The sequence below is a fragment of the Schistocerca cancellata genome, chromosome 3 (genome assembly GCF_023864275.1).
Source record: "Schistocerca cancellata isolate TAMUIC-IGC-003103 chromosome 3, iqSchCanc2.1, whole genome shotgun sequence".
Lineage (NCBI taxonomy): Eukaryota > Metazoa > Arthropoda > Insecta > Orthoptera > Acrididae > Schistocerca > Schistocerca cancellata.
Genome location: NC_064628.1, coordinates 13,868,303 through 13,890,151, shown reverse-complemented (window position 1 = coordinate 13,890,151; position 21,849 = coordinate 13,868,303). Strand labels below are relative to the sequence as shown.

Sequence of the window (21,849 nt, the reverse complement as noted above, 5' to 3'; positions counted from 1 at the left end):
TAGATTCGAGTAAATACGATAAACTGCACAGTTTCAAATCAGTTCACAATGAAGGAGCTAAAACAGCAAAGAATTACCAATCCATCTAACTATTAGCAGTAGCATTTTTTTCCAATATCATGTACAAAATCATTTTTAAATACTTAATACACAAAACATTCTCAGTAGGAAATAGTTTCGATTTAAAAGAGGACTGGTAACTGATCAGGTTATGTTTACCTCGCCAAATGATATAGCCCACCAAAAACGATACGTAAGAAATTACAGTTTTACCACTGGAAATATTTTGTAACTTAGAATATGCTTTTGATAGTGTGAACAGATAAGAGTCCCTGTCTCCCCCGTCACCCCCGCCCCGTTCATCCCCCCTTCTTTAGGTCAGCGTGTTAGATGCATCAAGAGGTAAGCCTGGAAAAGGCTACAGTCATCAGCCGTACATGCTGAGGGACTTGGTGCTGAAGCACACACATTTGCCACAATTACTTCAGCATTATGGATAAGTAAGTTTGGTGTGAAAAGGGAGACAATAGCAAACTTCATATATTGTTGCTCTGATGTTTATCAAAGTCTGAATGCGAACTATGATGAGATGGAGACAAACATCTTGGAAAGTTCAATGTGATTTAGAGAAGGACCAGACGAATTTCAATTGGAAAAAAGGACTTTAGAAGAAAGGATATGTGAGGCTCTTTATTCCAAGTCTATACCACAAACATACAATTCATGAATTTGTATACTGCCATGTGGCACAGTTGCTGGGAACTGAGGAATGCCTCTTTCATGCAGTTCATAATAAAGCTGGCATAGGATGGAGCCACTCTGGCACCTACAGCTATTTCCCCTGATTTGTTTGTATATCTGGCACTCAAACACCTGAAAAGGTATGGGTAAGGATGATGACAGCTAGTGTGAAAATGAATGACATTTTTGAAGAGCTTTTGATGGGCACTGGAAGAGGCAGAGTTCGGAGACAGAGAGTCCGTGTGTGTGTGTGTGTGTGTGTGTGTGTGTGTGTGTGTGTGTGTGTGTGTCTAGAATGTTAGTCTAGGGAACAACAATAACATGAAAGGGGCCAAGGCATGGATATGAGATCTATAGGAAATGGTCAGAATCTTTTATGTATCATGTGTCCACCTTGATAGCCGAGTGGTGAGCGCGGCAGAATGCCATGCAAAGGGGGCCAGGTTCGATTCCTGGCTGGGTCAGAGATTATCTCTGCTCAGGTACTAGGTGTTGTGTTGTTTTCATCATCATCTCATTCTCACCAACACACAAGTCACCGAAGTGGCGTCACCTCAAACGACCGGTCTACCTGACAGGAGGCCCTCGCCACACAACATTTCATTTCATGTATCACATATACCTCCTGGTAACTTGGAGGTTCTGGTCCTCAAGAGCTAAGGTGCATTCTGTTGGGGTTTTGAAATCTGTCACAATGGGACAACTGAGATGCCTATCTAAGATTTTCTTCGTATAGAGAGGATTTGAAACTTACTGTCTGGACATCAACATCCTAAATAAGTATGATGTAATTCTAAAACTTACATAAAACAAAAACCTATGAAATTTTCTTTGAAGAGTAGGAGATTTCTGAGTGTTGTTAAAGAGTTTATTTTATTTATTTAGAGGAGCCTCTATGGGCTGCATCGAAACAACCAATTTCATTTTAGTGTCTAGGTCTTGTTCTTGTTCCAGCCTTGATTTCCCGCCTGTATCTTCTGAGCCAACCCAGAAGTGCCTGTTTATGCTCTTTGGACAAAGGTCCTCTCCATCTTTTGGATGTTTATGCCATTTTAAAATCTTGGTAGTTGTTAACCAATCTTCTAAATTTGTTCCTGTCAGGAATTTCTCTCTGAGATACCAATCTGCCTAAGACCTTTTTTCACATTCTTCACACCATCTCGGCCTTGTTTTCTAAGATTGGACGAAACTCCGTATTCTTTTTGTTAGTCGGTCACCATCCATCCTCATGAGATGAGCATAAAATAACAATCGTCTCATCTTAATGGATGCTGTGATAGGTTCTGTCTATCTGTACAAGTCCTCATTTGCTCTCATTCACCATTGTCCATCAACCCATCTATTACCTAAGATTTTCCATAATATCCTACACTCTCACTTTTGCAGCTGCTCAGCTTGACCTTGTCTATTCATGGTCAAAGTTTCAGATGCATATAAGCCCTCAGGTTTTACATATGCTTTATAATGTCAAGACTTGGCCCCTTTACTCTGTTATAGGTATTCTTTGTCAGTTGGTATGCCTGGTTTAACTTCCTCACCCTCACATTAATTGCTTCTTCTTCTAATCCATTCTCCTGGATGACTTCACCAAGATAGCAGAAATTCTTAATTCGTCCGATTTTTCCCAGATTAGTGATCATCCATTCAGGTCCATCACAGATGTTCATGATATATTTTGTCTTTTGAATAGAGATCTGGGGTCCAACTTTTTCAGCAATTTCTGACAGCCTATTGATCTTGCTGACTACTGACTCTATGTTGTTAGCAAAAATGGACAGGTCATCTGCAATGGCCAAGCAGTCGATGTATTTCAATTCTGCATTTATTTTCAAATGAAATATTAATTAAAAATTAATTGATCATATTTTTCAAAAAATTATCCTTTCTATTTTTAATTACTAATTCAAAAAAGATATATTAACATTTGATACAGTCATATGGAAATGCCTTATTGTTGAATGAAAAACTACATACATGAACAATACTGTTCAATCTCTAGGAATAAAAGAGTATTATATTTTTCACCTCATGTTTCACATTATTTTAACCAGATTTTAATTTACTGTGTTGCATTTCAAATATTTACTAATTAAAAATTAAAGAATGTTCTTATTAAAAATAGGTTTTGAACGTTGTTAATTAGCATTTCAAATTGATGGCAGATAAAGAAACTAACTAAAAGTAAAAAAATATATTCTCTACAAGCAAGAATCAAACCAACAACTTCTCAATTCCTAGACTTTTATACCAATAATTCAGCTACCAATGACTTCATTGAAATCAATTTAGAAGTGCTCAGAAATCTCTTCAAAGGCAATTTCTAAAGTGCTTTTGGAAATTGTGTCATATTGCTTTAGGAAATCAATACCAATGCACTTATCTTCAAATCCCATAAGCACAAAAAAAAAAAAAAGATGATGAGGACCGAATAGTCCACGAGATCCACTTATTTGGGTGTATTAGGTAGCAGGCAGAATTTAATGTTGTAGAGATCAGGACGGGTAAGGAGATCCATGAAGGCAATTGTGAGACCTCATAAGGTATCCAAGATACCTTAACTTGTTTTGTTCTTAGGACCAAGTCTGAACCACTCTTCATTTGTTTCTTCTTGGGCTAACAACTTTCTCCTCTCTCAAATGACCTTTTCCAAGATGCAGTTGAAAAGGAGTGGGGATAGTCCATCTCCTTCTCTTATGCCCGTTCAGATTGTACAGGTTTCTGAAATCTCACCCATAAATTTTATTTCTGACACTGTGGTAGTGAGAGTTTGTTAGATTAGCTTTCTTGCTGTATCATTCACCCCAAACTCTTCCAAAATATTCATTAATTCCTCTCAGTCAATGGAGTCATATGTCTTCTGAAAAATCAACAAACATGACCACATAGTTATTTCCTCCAGTTCCCCCCCCCCCCCCCTGATGATTTTCTTCAGGTTAAAGATCTGTTCTGGGCAGGAAATGCCATTTTGGAAACCAGCTTGATATTCCCCAATCAGTTGGTCAAAATGACCTTCTATTCTGCACTGTATTGCTTTGGAGAGAATCTAATATGGTACAGATACTAATGAGATGCCCCTATAGTTATTGACATTCTTTTTATCACCTTCTTTTGTGTGTATAGGATGGCTTAAAGCTGACTGCCATTTAGCTGGTATCATACCAGTTCTCCAGATCTCCTCAAAAAGTTGGACTAGTACATCAGAGTTTCATTATTTGCAGCTGCAGTAGTTCCCCCATTATTGAATCCTCTCCAGCTGCCTTATTACTCTTAACGCTGTTGATGATCTCTTTGATCTCCTCTTTACCAGGTGGAGACGGTATGGGTAGTTTGTGGATCTGGGCACATACAGGGAATCTTTCTTTTGCTTCATCACAATTAAGTAGGTTTTCAAAAATAACAACACATGATCATGCAGTTTTCTTTGGTGGTCAGGCCGAGCTTTCCATTTTCGTCTCTAAAAACAAAGAGTAAGGGCTTGGTATCCTATCAAATTCGACTTGAACTTCTGATAGAAGTCTCTGGCATCTTTTTTTCTGGAAATCCTGATCAATCTGTTCTAACTGCTGTTTCTCATATTATCGCTTAGCCCTTCATAAAGTTCTGGCTGCATATTTTCGAACTTCATGGAATATATCAAAATCTTCAGGTCGCCTGGTCGAGTTCCACTTTTTACGGGCATTTGTTCTTTGGACCATCACTTCATCACAAACCTCATTCCACCATCTATGCTTTCTATTTTTAGCTGTCAGGATTGCAGTATTAGTTGCTTGTTGGATCTTGAAGGCGATGGTCATCCATTTATGAGATTCAAATGTAAGTTGCTGGTGGTATTGTTCCAATATGTTTTGATTGATTTTGAGCTTCGCAACATCATATTTATGAATTTTATTTCTGGTTCTCACGGCCTTATTGAGAAGGATGAAATTCCTTTTGATCTTGGAGAGGTAATGATCTGAGTCAAACTACGCACCTCTCTGTACTTTAACATTCATAATTTCTTTAATTGCTCTCCTACAGATTACTACATGATCAATCTGTTTCTCTCCAGACACACTGCCTGGTGATCGCCAAGTCTTCTCTTTACTTGGATTGTGTCTGTAAAATGTTGACATTATCTGAAGATTGAAGGATCGACACAGATTGAGGAGTCTTATACCATTTCTGTTATTCATCTTGTGAGCAGGATACTTTCCAAATTGTTGATCTGAATTGTGATTCTATTCCCAGCTGAGCGTTAAAGTCACCTAGGAGGATCTTTATGTTCTTAGATGGTATTTTCTCTAACTGTTCTCAGAACTGTTCAACTTTCTCAGGATTACATCTATTTTCTTCACTGATTGGTCCATGTGCATTGATCAGTGTGTATCCTTTGTTACCACAGCTGAGAGTTAGGACAGCAAGTCTTTCAGAAGGGCTGAAGAACTCCACGATTGAACTGACAGCCTCCTTATGAACAACAATAGCTGTGCTAAGTACAGACATGTTCTTACCTATTTTTACTGCCCTTTTGCCTTTATAAATCCTGTAATATTGAATGTCAATTGTCTCTTCATCTAGGTATCTGGTTTCTTGACTGGCCAAGATGGTTATGTTATGTTTGTCTATCATCTTCGTCAACCTTTTGTGTTTCCCAACGTTCAACAGAGAATTGACATTCAAAGTCCCAAAATAGTAATTCTGTTTTGTTTGAATTTTGTATGCATGGTCGTGTCTTTAAGGTGTCTAGGTTCAGGCTCCCCAGAATCCATAGGCCTCACTGTACTCCTCAGAGTGATAGGTTCCCTCAGAGAGGTACACCTGGTGTAGTGTCTTTTTTTGTGATGACAAAAGCATATAATATTGCAAAAATAGTTAGTGAAATGCTGTGCGCTGAGTCAATAGCATATGAGTTTAGTAACCACTACAGAACTGGTTCACTTCACATTAATAGCTATTTGTTCTTTTTCTTGTATTTCAATTTTGCATTTATTTTCAAATGAAATATTAATTAAAAAATACTGAATCATTTTTTTTTTAAATTATCCTTTTATTTTTAATTACTAATTCCTGAAAGATATATTAACATTCTCAATTCCTAGACTTTTACACTACTAATTCAGCTACCAATGACTTCATTGAAATCAATTCAGAAGTGCTCAAAAATCTTCTAATCTTCAAAGGCAATTTCTCATGTGCTTTTGGAAATTGTGTCATATTGCTTTAGGAAATCAATACCTGCGCACTTATCTTCAAATCCCATAAGCATGAAAAAAAAAACCGATGAGGACCGAGCAGTCCGTGAGGTCCCCTTATTTGGGTGTATTAGGTAGCAGGCAGAACTTAACGTTGTGGAGATCAGGACAGGTAAGGAGATCCATTAAGGCAATTCTAAGACCTTGTAAGGTATCCAAGATATCCAACAGCTCATTCTAGCTGAATGTAATGGAAGCACAAAACATTACAGATCACATGGTTCAATGGAACTTCTGAGTGTGTTATTCCATGAATTGAGGAGGCATCTCTGGGTAACTAGATCTCCTAGAGGTGAAGTTTATTTGTAAAAAAAAAAAAAAAAACTGGTGGAAATATTTACATGTAGTGCTCATTATTCAAGGAACACAATACACAATTATGATCAGTTGCAAGATTATTTCTTGCACTTTGTGTTTATTGTTCTCTGCCAAGCTGATTCTAAGTAGGTGCAACTACGATAACAGCAGAAAATCAAGGTGTTAACATGGCAGAGGAAACTGTTCCCACCACCATAATGTGATCTTACCTTTACATGCCATGTATTACAAAAAATTAGATATGGTGGAAATTAGTAAAGTGCAGCATGAATAGCAGGACTTCTGGTCAGGTCATGACAAAGCTATCAATACAAAATCTAGTGCAGAGTAATGCAGTAGTAGTACAAACAATGAATATAAAAACTGGAATGCAGGTAAGCTAGTATTGACAGCACTGTGAATTCATTACTGCAGTCATGACAGACACATAGCTAACACCCTTCACAATAGCAGAACTTATATGCCAACAAGCTCTGCAGATGATGAAGAGATTGACAGAAATCATGATGATATTAAGGAAATTATTCAGATCGTTAAATGATATGTAAATTTAATTGTGATTGGTGATTGGGATTAGGCAGCAGGAAACGGAAGACACAGAAAAATAGTAGAACAACACAGACAGGAGGAAATGAATGAAATGGGGAGCCAACTGACTGCACAGAGCATAATTTAATCATCAATAAAATTTAGCTGAAGAATAATGAAAGAAGATTGTATATGTGGAAGAGACCTGGGCACACTGGAATGTTTCAGTGAGATTATATAATGTTAATACAAAGATTTTGAAACCAAATTATACAATAAGACATTTCCACACCCAGATGTGAATTCCGACCATAACTTATTACTCACAAACTGCAGATTAAAACACAAAAGACTGCAAAAATGTAGAAAATTAAGAATATGGGCTCTCCAACAACTGAAAGAACTAGAGGCAGGTAAGAGTTTCAAAAGGAGCTTTAGGCAACACTGGACAGAAACAAAGGAAGGACATACAGTTGAAGATGAATGGGTATCTTTGAGAGACAAAATATGGAGAGCAGCAGTGTATCACATAGGCAAAAGGACAAGGCCTAGTAAAGTCCTTGGAAAATGCAAGAGATATTGAATTTAATTGAAAAATTAAGAAAATACAAAATGCAACAAACAAGGCAAGAGAAAGACTCTTTAAAAAAATGACATTGGCAGAAAGTGCAAAATGGCTAAGCAGGATTGGTTAGATGATAAAAGCAATGTTGTAGCAGCATGAATAACTAGAGGAACAATAGATGCCACCTACAGGAAAACTGAAGATACTTTTGGAAAAAAGAAGCAGCTGTATGCATATCAAGAGCTCAAATGGAAAGCTACTAAGCAAAGAAGGGAGATGTGAAAGGTGGGAGAAATATACGAACAGCCTATATAAGGTAAACAAACTTGAGCACAATATCAGCAACTGCCCCCCCCCCCCAATGAACCATGGACCTTGCCATCGGTGGGGAGGCTTGCATGCCTCAGCGATACAGATAGCCATACCGTGGGTGCAACCACAATGGAGGGGTATCTGTTGAGGGGCCAGACAAACGTGTGGTTCCTGAAGAGGGGCAGCAGCCTTTTCAGTAGTTGCAGGGGCAACGGTCTGGATGATTGACTGGTCTGGCATTTTAACACTAACCAAAATGGTCTTGCTGTGCTGGTACTGCGAACGGCTGAAAGCAAGGGGAAACTACAGCCGTAATTATTCCCGAGCGCATGCAGCTTTACTGTATGGTTAAATGATAATGGCGTCCTCTTGGGTAAAATATTCCAGAGGAAAAATAGTCCCCCATTCAGATCTCTGGGCGGGGACTACTCAGGACGACATCATTATCAGGAGAAAGAAAACTGGCATTCTACGGATCAGAGTGTGGAATGTCAGATCCCATAATTGGGCAGGTAGGTTAGAAAATTTAACACCGGAAATGGATAGGTTAAAGATAGATATACTGGGAATTAGCGAAGTTCAGTGGCAGGAGAAACAAGACTTCTGGTCAGGTGAATACAGGGTTATAAATACAAAATCAAATAGGGGTAATGCAGGAGTATGTTTAATAATGAATAAAAAAATAGGAATAGTGAACGCATTATTGTGGCCAAGATAGATACGAAGCCCACGCCTACCACAGTAGTACAAGTTTATATGCCAACTAGCTCTGCAGATGATGAAGAGATTGATTAAATGTATGATGAGATAAAATAAATTATTCAAATAGTGAAAGGAGACAAAAATTTAATAGTTACGGGTGAATGGAATTCGACAGTAGGAAAAGGAAGAGAAGGAAACATAGTAGGTGAATATGGATTGGGGCTGAGAAATGAAAGAGGAAGTCGTCTGGTAGAATTTTGCACAGAGCATAACTTAATCATAGCTAACACTTGGTTCAAGAATCAAGAATCATGAAAGAAGGTTGTATACATGGAAGAACCCTGGAGATACTAGAAGGTTTCAGATACATTATATAATGGTAAGACAGAGATTTAGGAACCAGGTTTTAAATTGTAAGACATTTCCAGGGGCAGATGTGGACTCTGACCGCAATCTATTAGTTATGAACTATAGATTAAAACTGAAGAAACTGCAAAAAGGTGGAATTTAAAGAGATGGGACCTGGATGAACTGACTAAACCAGAGGTTGTACAGAGTTTCAGGCAGAGCATTAGGGCACGGCAGACAAGAATAGGGGAAAGAAATACAACAGAAGAAGAATGGGTAGCTTTGAGAGATGAAATAGTGAAGGCAGCAGAGGATCAAGTAGGTAAAAAGATGGGGGCTGGTAGAAATCCTTGGGTATATTGAATTTAATTGATGTAAGGAGAAAATATACAAATGCAGTAAATGAAGCAGGCAAAAAGGAATAAAAACGTCTCAAAAATGAGATCGGCAGGAAGTGCAAAGTGGCTAAGCAGGGATGACTAGAGGACAAATGTAAGGATGTAGAGGCATATATCACTAGGGGTAAGATAGATACTGCCTTTAGGAAAATTAAAGAGACCTTTGGAGAAAAGAGAACCACTTGTATGAATATCAAGATCTCAGATGGAAACCCAGTTCTAAACAAAGAAGGGAAAGCAGAAAGGTGGAAGGGAGTATATAGAGGGTCTATACAAGGGCAATGTTATATTATGGAAATGGACGAGGATGTAGATGAAGATGAAATGGGAGATATGATACTGTGTGAGCAGTTTGACAGAGCACTGAGAGACCTAAGTTGAAACAAAGCCCCAGGAGTAGACAACATTCCATTAGAACTACTGATAGTCTTGGGAGAGCCAGCCCTGACAAAACTCTACCATCTGGTGAGCAAGATGTATGAGACTGGGAAAATACCCGCAGACATCAAGAAGAATAAAATAATTCTAATCCCAAAGAAAGCAGGTGTTGCCAGATGTGAAAATTACCGAACTATCACTTTAATAAGTTACGGCTGTAAAATACTAACACCAATTCTTTACAGACGAATGGAAAAACTTGTAGACGTTGACCTCAGGAAAGATCAGTTTGGCTTCCGTAGAAATGTGGGAGCACGCGAGGCAATATTGACCCTACGACTTATCTTAGAAGACAGATTGAGGAAAGGCAAACCTACGTTTCTAGCATTTGTAGACTTAGAGAAAGCTTTTGACAATGTTGACTGGAATACTCTCTTTCAAATTCTGAAGGTGGCAGGGGTCAAATACAGGGAGCGAAAGGCTATTTACAATTTGTACAGAAACCAGACGGCAGTTGTAAGAGTCGAGGGACATGAAAGGGAAGCAGTGGTTGGGAAGGGAGTGAGACAGAGTTGTAGCCTATCCCCAGCGTTATTCAATCTGTATATTGAGCAACCAGTAAAGGAAACAAAAGAAAAATTCAGAGTAGTAATTAAAAGCTACAGAGAAGAAATAAAAACTTGGAGGTTCACCAATGATATTGTATTTCTGTCAGAGACAGCAAAGGACCTGGAAGAGCAGTAGAACAGAATGGACAGTATCTTGAAAGAAGGATATAAGATGAACATCAACAAAAGCAAAATGACAATACTGGAATGTAGTCGAATTAAATCGGGTGACGCTACAGGAATTAGAATAGGAAATGAGACACTTAAAGTAGTAAATGAGTTTTGCCACTTAGGAAGCAAAATAACTGATAATGGTCAAAGTAGAGAGGATATAAAATGTAGACTGGCAATGGCAAGGAAAGCGTTTCTGAAGAAGAGAAGTTTGTTAACATCGAGTATAGAGTTAAGTATCAGGAAGTTGTTTCTGAAAGTATTTGTATGGAGTGTAGCCACGTATGGAAGTGAAACGTGGACGATAAATAGTTTAGACAAGAAGAGAGTAGAAGCTTTCAAAATGTGGTGCTACAGAAGAATGCTGAAGATTAGGTGGATAGATCACATAACTAAAGACGAGGTATTGAATAGAATTGGAGAGAAGAGGAATTTGTGGCACAACTTAATTAGAAGAAGGGATCGCTTGGTAGGACATGTTCTGAGGCATCATGGGATCACCAATTTAGTACTGGAGGGTGGCGTGGAGAGTAAAAATCGTAGAGGGAGACCAAGAGATGAAAACGCTAAGCAGATTCAGAAAGATGTAGGTTGCAGTACGTACTGGGAGATGAAGAAGCTTGCACAGGATAGAGTAGCATGGAGAGCTGCATCAAACCAGTCTCTGGACTGAAGACCACAACAACAACGTGAGCAACTGATCTTATAATGTTATTCTGGGATTGCAGGATACACCTCCATCAGAATGACAGTATTTTGGTCTTGCAAGAGGGAACATCCACCCTAAGATAACCAAGTGATCTTCAAATGGGTACAGCAGATCATTTTCTTGGGGTAACTCTTCCCTTGCTAGGATATCCGGCAGCAGCTTACTCTTCCATCTAACGACGTGGTTAGAATATGGTGTTTTTTCTAGAAGCTGAGTCCCAGTGATGAAGCTCTTTCTAGATTTCAATTTATAAACTACACACTGATGATCATGCACTGAGTGCCAGCAGGGACCACTGATCTGCTTCATCCCATCCCCTCCTCCACATCAGCAGCAATGGCCCTTCTGACAGGGAGGGGAGGGGAGAGCTGGGGGAGGGGGGGAGGAGCTCAAGGGGGAAGAGGACTATTCTAACAATCAGGTACAGTTTGTCAACTGGAGCTGGCTTCATACATCCTGACAGGTTCTTCACAGTCTCATCGTGAACCTGCTTGTTGTGAGTAAACGTACTCCACACAGGTGAGGCATACTCTGCAGCTGACACACAGAAAGCAAGAGCAGAAGATCTCATAATGCGAGGACTATCTCACCAGGTGGTGGTTGTGAGTTTACTCAAAACACTGTACCTTGTGCTGGTCTTCAGCCTGGTGTTATGACCTTGTTTCTTGAAGGAAAGTGTACGGTCAAGAGTAACACCCAGACATACAGATGCACAGCAAAGTTGAAGTTATTTGCCTTGCCATGTGACATCCTATTTGCACTGAGCTTCTCTGTTCTGTAAGTGAAATCCACACACCTGAATCTTCGTCAGTTTTGGCTTTAGATGACTGATCTCATAGTGAAGGTCAAGCACATCCAATGATGAAGTCAACTCTCTTCAAATGTCTTTCCTTTGGAAGCCTTGCTGTAATATTAGTAAAGATGAAATGACTGGACTGGTTTGTAATGGGCTGATCTTTTGCATAAGGATAAAAAAGCTCTGGAATGACCATACTGCCTTGAGTTAAGCCATTCTTTTGTATGCACCATTTACTCTGTTTACACTGGAGAAAGATGTGGACTTGGCTATTGTGCACGAGAGTGGCTATGAGGAATGTTTGTTGATAATAATTGGTGTACTGGTAAATTTTCTTCAGTTTTTTAGCTTAACAATGTTGTAGTTGACAGCAGAGTTTGTAGTGTTTTCGTTGATAGTGTTGTCTGCAGCATAATTTTCCTGGCCAAAAACCAGCTTATTGAGGGAAGAACTTTCCTTTGATTCGGCTGCTAATTCGGTTAAGAATTTGAAACAGCACTGAAAGACCCAACTGGAAAGAAGGTGAAAAACCCACAAAGTTCAAGAAGAATGTAATCTACATCTACATTTATACTCCGCAAGCCACCCAACGGTGTGTAGCGGATGGCACTTTACATGCCACTGTCATTACCTCCCTTTCCTGTTCCAGTTGTGTACGGTTCATTGGAAGAACGACTGCCAGAAGGCCTCCGTGCGCGCTCGAATCTCTGTAACTTTACATTCGTGATCTCCTCAGGAGGTATAAGTAGGGGGAAGCAATATATTTGATACTTCATCCAGAAACGCACCCTCTCGAAACCTGGATAGCAAGCTACACCACGATGCAGAGCGCCTCTCTTGCACAGTCTGCCACTTGAGTTTGCTAAACATCTCCGTAACGCTATCGCGCTTACCAAATAACCCTGTTACGAAACGCGCCGCTCTTCTTTGGATCTTCTCTATCTCCTCTGTCAAACCAACCTGGTACGGATCCCACACTGATGAGCAATACTCAAGTATAGGTCGAACGAGCATTTTGTAAGCCACCTCCTTTGTTGGTGGACTACATTTTCTAAGGACTCGCCCAATGAATCTCAACCTGGCAGCCGCCTTACCAACAATTAATTTTATATGATCATTCCACTTCAAATTGTTCCGCATGCATAGTCCCAGATATTTTACAGAAGTAACTGCTACCAGTGTTTGTTCCGCTATCATATAATCATACAGTAAAGGATCCTTCTTTCTATGTATTCACAATACATTACATTTGTCTATGTTAAGGGTCAGTTGCCACCCCTGCACCAAGTGCCTATCCGCTGCAGATCTTCCTGCATTTCGCTGCAATTTTCTAATGCTGCAACTTCATTCCAATCCCAAAGAAGACAGGTGCTATCCAGTGTGAACATAACCAAACCATCAGTTTAGTAAGTCATGGTTGCAAAATACTGATATGAAAAAGAATGGAAAACTGGTAGATATTGACCTTAGGCAAGAGCAGCTTGGATTCTGGAGAAATGTAGGTACATACAAGGCAATATGACCCTATAGCTTACGCTAGAAGATAGGTTGGAGAATAACGAACTTAACATTTGCAGCTTTTGTAGATATAAAGAAAGCTTTTGAGAATGGTGACTGGACTAGGCTGGAATATTGAAGGTAGCTGGGATAAAAAAACAGGGAGCAAAAGGTTATCTACAACTTGCACACAAACCAGAATGCAACTATAAGAGTCGAGAGGTATGGAAGGGAAGCAGTGGTTGAGATGGGAGCAAGACAGGGTTGTAACCTATCCCCAGTGTTCTTTAGTCTGTACACGGATCAAGCTGATTAAGATATCACAGGAAATTTGGAAAGGGAATTAAAGTTCAGGGAGAATAAATAAAAGCTTTGATGTTTGCCGATGACATTTCTGTCAGAAATAGCAAAGGACTTCAGAGACCAGTTGAAAAGAATGGATAGAGTCTTGAAAAGACATCATAAAAATGGATAGTGTCTTGAAAGATGATTATAAAAAGAACATCAACAAAAGTAAAACTAGGGTCATGAAACGTCAAGTCTGGCAATCTTGAGGGAATTAGATTAGGAAATGACACACTAAAGTAGTAGTGTGTTTTGCTATTTGGGTAGAAAAATAATCAATAACAAACAAAGTGGGAGGAGGATATAAAATAAAGAATAGCAAAAGCAAGAAAACCATTTCTGAAAAAGAGGAATTTATTAACAGTGCAGACTTGAATGGAAATTGAAACATAGATGAAAAGCAAATGGCTCTGAGCACTATGGGACTTAACAGCTGTGGTCATCAGTCCCCTAGAACTTAGAACTACTTAAACCTAACCAACCTAAGGACATCACCCACATCCATGCCCAAGGCAGGATTCGAACCTGCGACCGTAGCAGTCGCGCGGTTCCAGGCTGCGCGCCTAGAACCACGAGACCACCGCGGCTGAGATGAAAAGCAGCTCATACAAGAAGGGAATAGGAACTTTAGAAATGTGGTGCTGTACAACAATACTAAAGATTAAGTGGGTAGATCAAATAACAAATTAGAAGATATCGAATAAAAATTGAGGAAATAATTTAATTTACGACAGAACTATGCAATAAGAATGGACTGGCTGATATGAAACGTCCTGAGATATCAAAGAATTTTCAATTTGATAAAGGAAGGAAGTGTGAGAGGGCAACACCTGTAGAGGAAGACAAAGGCTTGAATAGCTGTCTTTTTCAGGTGCTGCGATTTTTGCTGCTGTATGTACACGCTGGACTCCTGGCAGCGAATACACATAACAGCAAAACTCGCAGAACGTGAAGAAGCCAGATGGGTTGTCTGGCAAAATATTGTGCATAAAAGGAAACTGTAACTCAGCAGAACACCCACATGTGTTACACTGAAACCTCAAGATTACAATAAGCAAGTTGAAATGGATGGAGATTGCAGTAGTTGTGCACAGATAAAGAAGCTTGCAAAGGATAGACTAGCATGGAAAGCTGGCCCAAACCAATCTTTAGACTGTTGACCACAACAACAACAACAACAACAACAACAGCTACAAATAGGCCTGACCTTATCAACTGTGTTAGTATGGGAACAGAATGTTGCCACCTACGGTCAAAAAACCCATCAAGAAGACTAGGCAAGTATTTATGCCGGAAACAGCATATATCCAGTTATTAACATTCTACTTACACAATAAATTGACATTTAGTTCAAATATAATGGCTGTAGAAGAATTATGGGCAAAGTCTAAACTGATTGGAAATTAGATTCTAGAGAAATATATGCTGAGTAAGTGGACTACGTATGGAAAAGACCTATCATGATTTAACAACAAAATTCAGAAAATGCTGAGAAAACAGACTGTTACACTCTGAGTTCAAAAAAGAACACAGAAATGTCAACAGTCAAAAGTTAGTAGAAATTTGTGTGTCTATAAGAAGACTGATGCGTAAAGAATACTACTTTCACTGTCATACATTACCAAAATATCTTGCCACGAATGCTATAAAATAATTCTGATCACATGTAAGATTTCTGAGCTGGCTAAAGGCTTCCATTCGGTCACCGGTCACTCACAGGACAATCTAGTGAGGAAAAAAAACAATAGTAACAACAACAACAACAACAAACATTTGAGGAGGACTGTGCAGATGTACCACCACTTGACTGCCACATGATCTCCCACATGGAGTACACTATTATAGGTGACCCTAACATTGAAAGGCACCTGAAAGAATTGAAAATAAATAGTCACCAGGTCCAGATGGAACCCCAATTTGGTTTTACAAAGTGCACTCTTCAGCATTGGCCCCATACTTAGCTTGCATTTATCACAAATCTCACACTCAGTGGAAACTTCCGAGCAAAGAAAAGGTTGAGCTGACCAGGATCTGTCCTCATTTCTGTGTTTCACCCTTAAAACACTTGAAATAGACAGCCTTCACAACACAATGGAGCCATTTCTATGAATCAATGGTTCAGTTTCAAACTTCCGGGAAAACTGAACTGCAAAACTATTCACTACTTTTCTTTTTGTAGTGCAAACATTTTTTGATGGTGACAGACTAATAGCTATGACAAACTCAATGGTTGGATGCAATTATGGAGAAGTCTCAAAACCAACTAAAGTAGGTTGTGGACTGTGTCTGGATCCTCATACTGCAACATAATTCTATTGAGTAATGTTTCATGGAAGTATCCAGTTAATTCAAATAACAGAAAGAGCAATTAATGACTACCACTAATGATCTCAATGTCAATGCGACAAACTCTTCCCTTAAAGGTCACTGAAGTAACTGCAATGTCACCAGTTGTTCCAGTTTCAGAGAAACACTGCAGGCAATTGCCACAGAGCTTATTATAATGTTACTAAATACATTTTGTGCTAGCACCCAGTGATAATTTGGAGACTTTGATCACAGTATCCAGAAGGATTGATGATATGGTTGCAGATATCTTTCATAAATTCTGGAACACAAGGATTCTCAGGAAATGAAGGAAGGAAGATTAGAGTTTTCTATCTCATTGACAATACAATAATTAAACATGGAGCACAAGCTCCAGTTTAAGGAGGATAGAAAGGAAATCAGCTGCGCCCTTTTCAAAGGAACAACTCCACCATTTGCTGTAAACAATTCAGAATAATACTTAATCCTCGATGGCTGTCTGGGGTATAGTACCATGGTTGTCCCTAGTCTGAATCAATTGTCCTAACTACTGTGTCACTTCAGTTACATAGAATATTAGAAGATGTACATGGCAGGACACAGATTCCCCTAACAAACAGGGATCGGTTGGTAGGACATGTTCTGAGACATCGAGGGATCACCAATTTAGTATTGGAGGGCAGCGTGGAGGGTAAAAATCGTAGAGGTAGACCAAGAGATGAATACACTAAGCAGATTCAGAAGGATTTAGGCTGCAGTAGGCACTGGGAGATGAAGAAGCTTGCACAGGATAGAGTAGCATGGAGAGCTGCATCAAACCAATCTCAGGACTGAAGACCACAGCAACAACAACAACAACAACAACAACAACAAACAGAACACAGTATATCTTTCTAAATGTGGAGAGGTATGAAGTGAAGTAATGTTGAGGGTGTCTCAAGAAACTGTCACGCAACCACCACAATTTATGATGTATATAAATGTCTTCAAAGGTCTCATATATTTCACAGAAAATACTATTATGCTAATGATGGTAGCACTGTCATGAGCTTAATGTGGCTGTCTTACAGTTTCTCCACACTTGTTACCAAAAAATATAAGCACCATACTATAAAAAGAAGCATAAATTGCAAGAACAAACAAGATCCCATATTACTTAACAAAACTACAGACGATAAATCAAATATTTGAGTGTTACTATCTGCTGTGAATTCAAGTCCATAAATGACACTGCAGGAAAGTTGAGACTCATTTACAAAAATATAGTCAAATTCTTTCAGAATGTTTTCTCTTTCTGGGATCCTTGCGAAACATAGTTAACAAAAGAGAGAGATGAGCTGAAGAATAGTTGCATAATTTATAACACATTTATTCAGTAAGAGTAGCAACATCAAAGTTACACCACGAAACACCAGTGTGAAATGCTAAAACAACAATGACGCGCATCATTGGAAGGATCTCTTTCAAAAGTCTAAGAATCCAGTTTCTAAGAAGGCGAAAATATGCTATGAGTTATGTCAGACACTTGCAGTAATGACTCAAATCACAAATAGGAGAGATACTTGGGTTAATAGAGAGCCACATTTTGGTTTACTATATCACTCACAAGCAGAATGAGAAATTTATGAAATGCCATCAACAAGGCCTCCATACAAAAATGAATATAAGAAAATATCACAATGGAAGTATGCATTCCAAGAGAAAGGAAGGATATAATAAAACATCTAAATAAAAGTTTTCAACTGTACTGTATATTACAATACTTATATTTAAAAAGATAACAAACTTTTACCTCATCTTGCCGACTTGTCATGAACTAAATAAACACTAAACTAAACTTCTCCTTACCTGATCCTTTGTGTGCAGCACCCCACACTTTTTCCAGCTGCCAGTTCCCTGTCCTACAGACAGCCAAATTGCCATCCTCACTGCCACTAAGCAAATGTGAGCCATTTCGAGTAAATTCGAGGCAATGTACAGTACCTATTAAATGTAAAAGAAAATTATGTAGATATTAGAAATTTAAAGCGCTTTACATACATAAATAATCATTCCACAGCATTTTCAGTATCATTCCATAGTCCCAATCTTATTCATATGTGCTGTAACAGTAATTAATTTGACAAGTGGAAATATAAATCTATTTCTCTGTACAATGGTTCAGAAACAACATCATGTGTTTGTCCACATAAATCTTTACGAAAAATATCTAGGTATACAGTAAGACTATTAAATTATGGAGTTAATATCTCAGCATAAACTACTGGATACTGATAATTGAGCTTCCCGAAACAATGGCCTACCTAAATTAAGTTGCGTCCAAATAATCAGAATCACATGTTAATACATCAAGAAGCAGATTGTCCTAGACATGTATCTTTTATAGTCTGATCTATCATGTAAACCTGCAACTGTGCAGGGATATAATCGCAGAGGTGGTGGATGCCATCTTAGATGCTAGTGTTCCACACAGAATACACCTGTTGTCACAACTGGTCAACTGATGTTGCAAGTAATAAAACTTGACCAGATACTAGTTAGCATACCTTATATGAAGAGCCCATGGAAAAAAACGGGGTAAGTCCATTTAATTAGGAAATTAGTTTATAGCATATTCTGATGGCCAGCTGCCGGTACTGCAAGATAGTTAAAATGACTTTCAAATAATGTGGGAAGTCACCAAGATACAAAGGGTTCCACTTTTAGTGGTAACGGAAAGAATGTAAGCTGGTCTTCTCATGGAAAGAACAAGGCATGTCCAGGACTTTCTTCCGCTGTTCATATTACCCCTGTTAGGTCACTTGGGTTGTGAATAGAAGCATGATTGGTTGAGTTTCTTACTTTTTGGTGTTTTCTTATAGTAATAGCACTTAGTTTGAAATGTGGTAATAGTGTTGTCCTCTTAGCATCTTTAAAATGTGTGGATCACATCACAAAATTAAGGTGAGGAGTCATCTGTTAATCAACTAGTAAGAGAAAATATTATGGCATAATGAGTAATGTTTGTACAGATCTTAGAGCAGCATGAGTTAGGTAGTGACTGCAAATACTCATTGCAGACCCCTCAAGAGAACAGCTTATCAAGAATTTTAATTTGTTAGGTAACTAGAATGATCAATCTTCCTATGTAACCATCTTAATTTCTGTGACATTAATTGCTCTTAGAAAGCCTAGGCAAGACAATTCCATGTCAGAGATTGGTATTTCTGATATATTGTAAGAATCAAATGAAATGATACCATTAGTGAAATTGCTGTTTACCAAGAGGCCTTCTGAGGGATACTGGAAGATCTCCCAAAGACAAAAGAGACATGCATGCTAAGGGGCCTCGGAAACTATCCAAAGAAAAGGTGGCTGCCCCTATAAACAACATGGCTCCATTTGTGGAGAGAAAGAGCAACTATGGCAAGGGGAAGACAGACAGAATTTATCTTCCAGAAGAAATAACAGCAACAAAATCCCATTAGTTATACAGAGAATAATAACCTGAACTTCCTGTTGTGATGAGACATACCAGAAAATAATTAACAGAAAATTCAACTTTGGTTTGATGACAAAGAAAACTATTGCAGGGTTACCAAAAGACTGGGTTAATGCTTTTGACACCACAAGAGTGAATCCAAGGCCTTACAAAGTCATTACTGTTCAACAAGAAGTTATAGAGATTGAGCAACCTTTTTAAATGCATTTTACAGAATAGAGTGTTATTCAAGACATGGCCACTCAGTGACACTCTATTGTGAATTAATATAAGCTGTTCAAATACAGGATTACTTAAAATGGATCCTGGACACAAGTCGATCTGAAACATTCTGTGTCTCAACCCCAGGGACCTAACATATTCTTAATCTCTCATCGAGTGCATAATAATAAGCGTTTTGTAATACAAAACTTTTGTAATACAAAACTTTTTGTAATGAAAATCAAGATTTTTTTTGCATATAACCAATTCTAAAGGTACATCTTCAGGGATCCTGCCAGTACCATATGAAAAACATGCAGATCTTCAAGAACTTAAAATAGTTTTGTGATCAAGATGCAAGAAATTTCTACTACAATCTACTACATAACGAAGAAAAATCCTAGGCCAACTAAAAGAAACTTCAGAGCTAAACAACACAAAAGGGATGAAAGCCTACCAAAAAGTGATGGACTTATCACATTCTTTTTGTGGCAGACACACTTTCTTTGCATGGTTAGTCTCTTTCATTATATAATTTCAGTAGTTTTCCAATGTACTTTGCCTACAGTTGCTAAATTTGGCATTAAAATTATATAGGTTATGCTCAGTTGGAATGGTTTTTTTTTTTTTAGTCTTGAAAGTTTAAATTTCCGCTCCGGAAAAGTGTACAAAATGTGACTTATCCAGTTATTTTCGTGGGCTCATCATATGTGTTTAACAGGGAACAAATGTGTCGGTTATATTTGGTTATTTATTCTCTTGCCAAATGAGCACTCAGTAAGGAAGGAGAATGGACTGCACTGCATACATACAGCCATGGATTTTCTAGAAACAAATACTAAATGATTGCTTAAAATTTAATCTTTGCTGAAGTCCCATTATTCAGTCAAAGTAAGTCCACTGGCTGCAGCTCTGGCCAAAACTTCAGCAATGTGTGTAGCTGGGCACATAATGTACTTTGTTAGTTCATCTATAGTCAACACCAGTGTCACAAAACATCAGCTTCTAGATATGGCCTGATGTAACCTTGCCTGCCAAAGTAATCACTGCTTGTGATTTTCAAAAGATTTACAGCAAGATATGTGGCTGCATCATAATAGTGAACTGTACAAGATACATCTCGTAATCAGTACTGGAATTTGTAAGTTGCCATCTCAACAACCAATCTCAGGAGTATTGATACTGCTAGTGCCTGCTGTCTGTGTCGGTGTGTGTGGTCTTTCTGTGTATGCCCCACATACCAAGTTTTTAAAATTTCATTGCACCATGCTCTGCCATTGCATTTCTGTCTTGAAAAGGAGGGATGTGCACCTCTGGCTGCTTTCGCTTGAGTTTTTCTACTTAGACTCAACTAATAAGTGTTAGTGGGTTTCCAAAATTTTCTGAAATGTTCCACACTATGTCTCACCAAGTTGAGACGTTGTTTATCTGTAAACCTGGCATGCCCCTCATCATTAGCACCTATACAGAATCAAAAGTGTGGAGGAGTATATAAATGCAGAATAGTCGGTTCCCCAGACCTCTGACAATCTATTCTACAACCTGTGCAGGCCAGAGGAGATAAAGAATATTGACTATAAATAACAAACACTTTAAGAGTGGTGGGAAATTGTAAACAGTATAGCAAATGCTATTTTCTACCAACTGTACAGCAAACATTTCTCTAGACATCGGGGCAATCCACACAACAAGCTCCAAGCAAGCACAAAACACTATTCAAGTGGTAGTGAAAATGTGAGTAATGGCGTAATTAGTGAAGTACTACTTGCAGCAATGCCGGCTGAAGCAATGCATTACAGAACAGTGTTGCCACTGCCAGGACTGCCCTCATTGTTGACTCTCCTTGGACCACTGTCACATTCTGTTGAGGTGTAAATAGTCACATGCACTGTAACAGATAGCACCTGAACATACAACTTAATGCCTGGCAGTGAATTACATTGTAATTTTTTTAAAATGTGCCATAACAATTTTAATTGTATCAAATGGTTCATCTACTTGTGAAGTTTGTAACATTACAAGAAGACAAAATGGAGACGAAATTCCAGCACTGCCACAAGCCACATTAAAAGTAGAGAATACTACTCCTAGCTTCAATATTGTTAGTTACTTCCTTAGAGAGGAAAACGGGATACATTTTGGAAGCCTGGAAAGGAGATGCAGGTCATTGAGACTGCATGTTGAGAGAGAGCCACCTTTAATTAATTAGAAAA

At 38.6% G+C, this 21,849-nt stretch overlaps 1 protein-coding gene across 1 annotated transcript in view; it reads right to left on the bottom strand.

The window, feature by feature from the left end:
- Window positions 1-21,849, bottom strand: part of LOC126176023 (p21-activated protein kinase-interacting protein 1-like) — a 74,548-nt gene that overhangs the window by 27,535 nt on the left and 25,164 nt on the right. Inside the window, exon 3 of the mRNA XM_049923150.1 lies at window positions 17,803-17,937. Coding sequence (XP_049779107.1) covers window positions 17,803-17,937 — 135 coding nt within the window. The remainder of the gene's footprint in view (window positions 1-17,802; window positions 17,938-21,849) is intronic.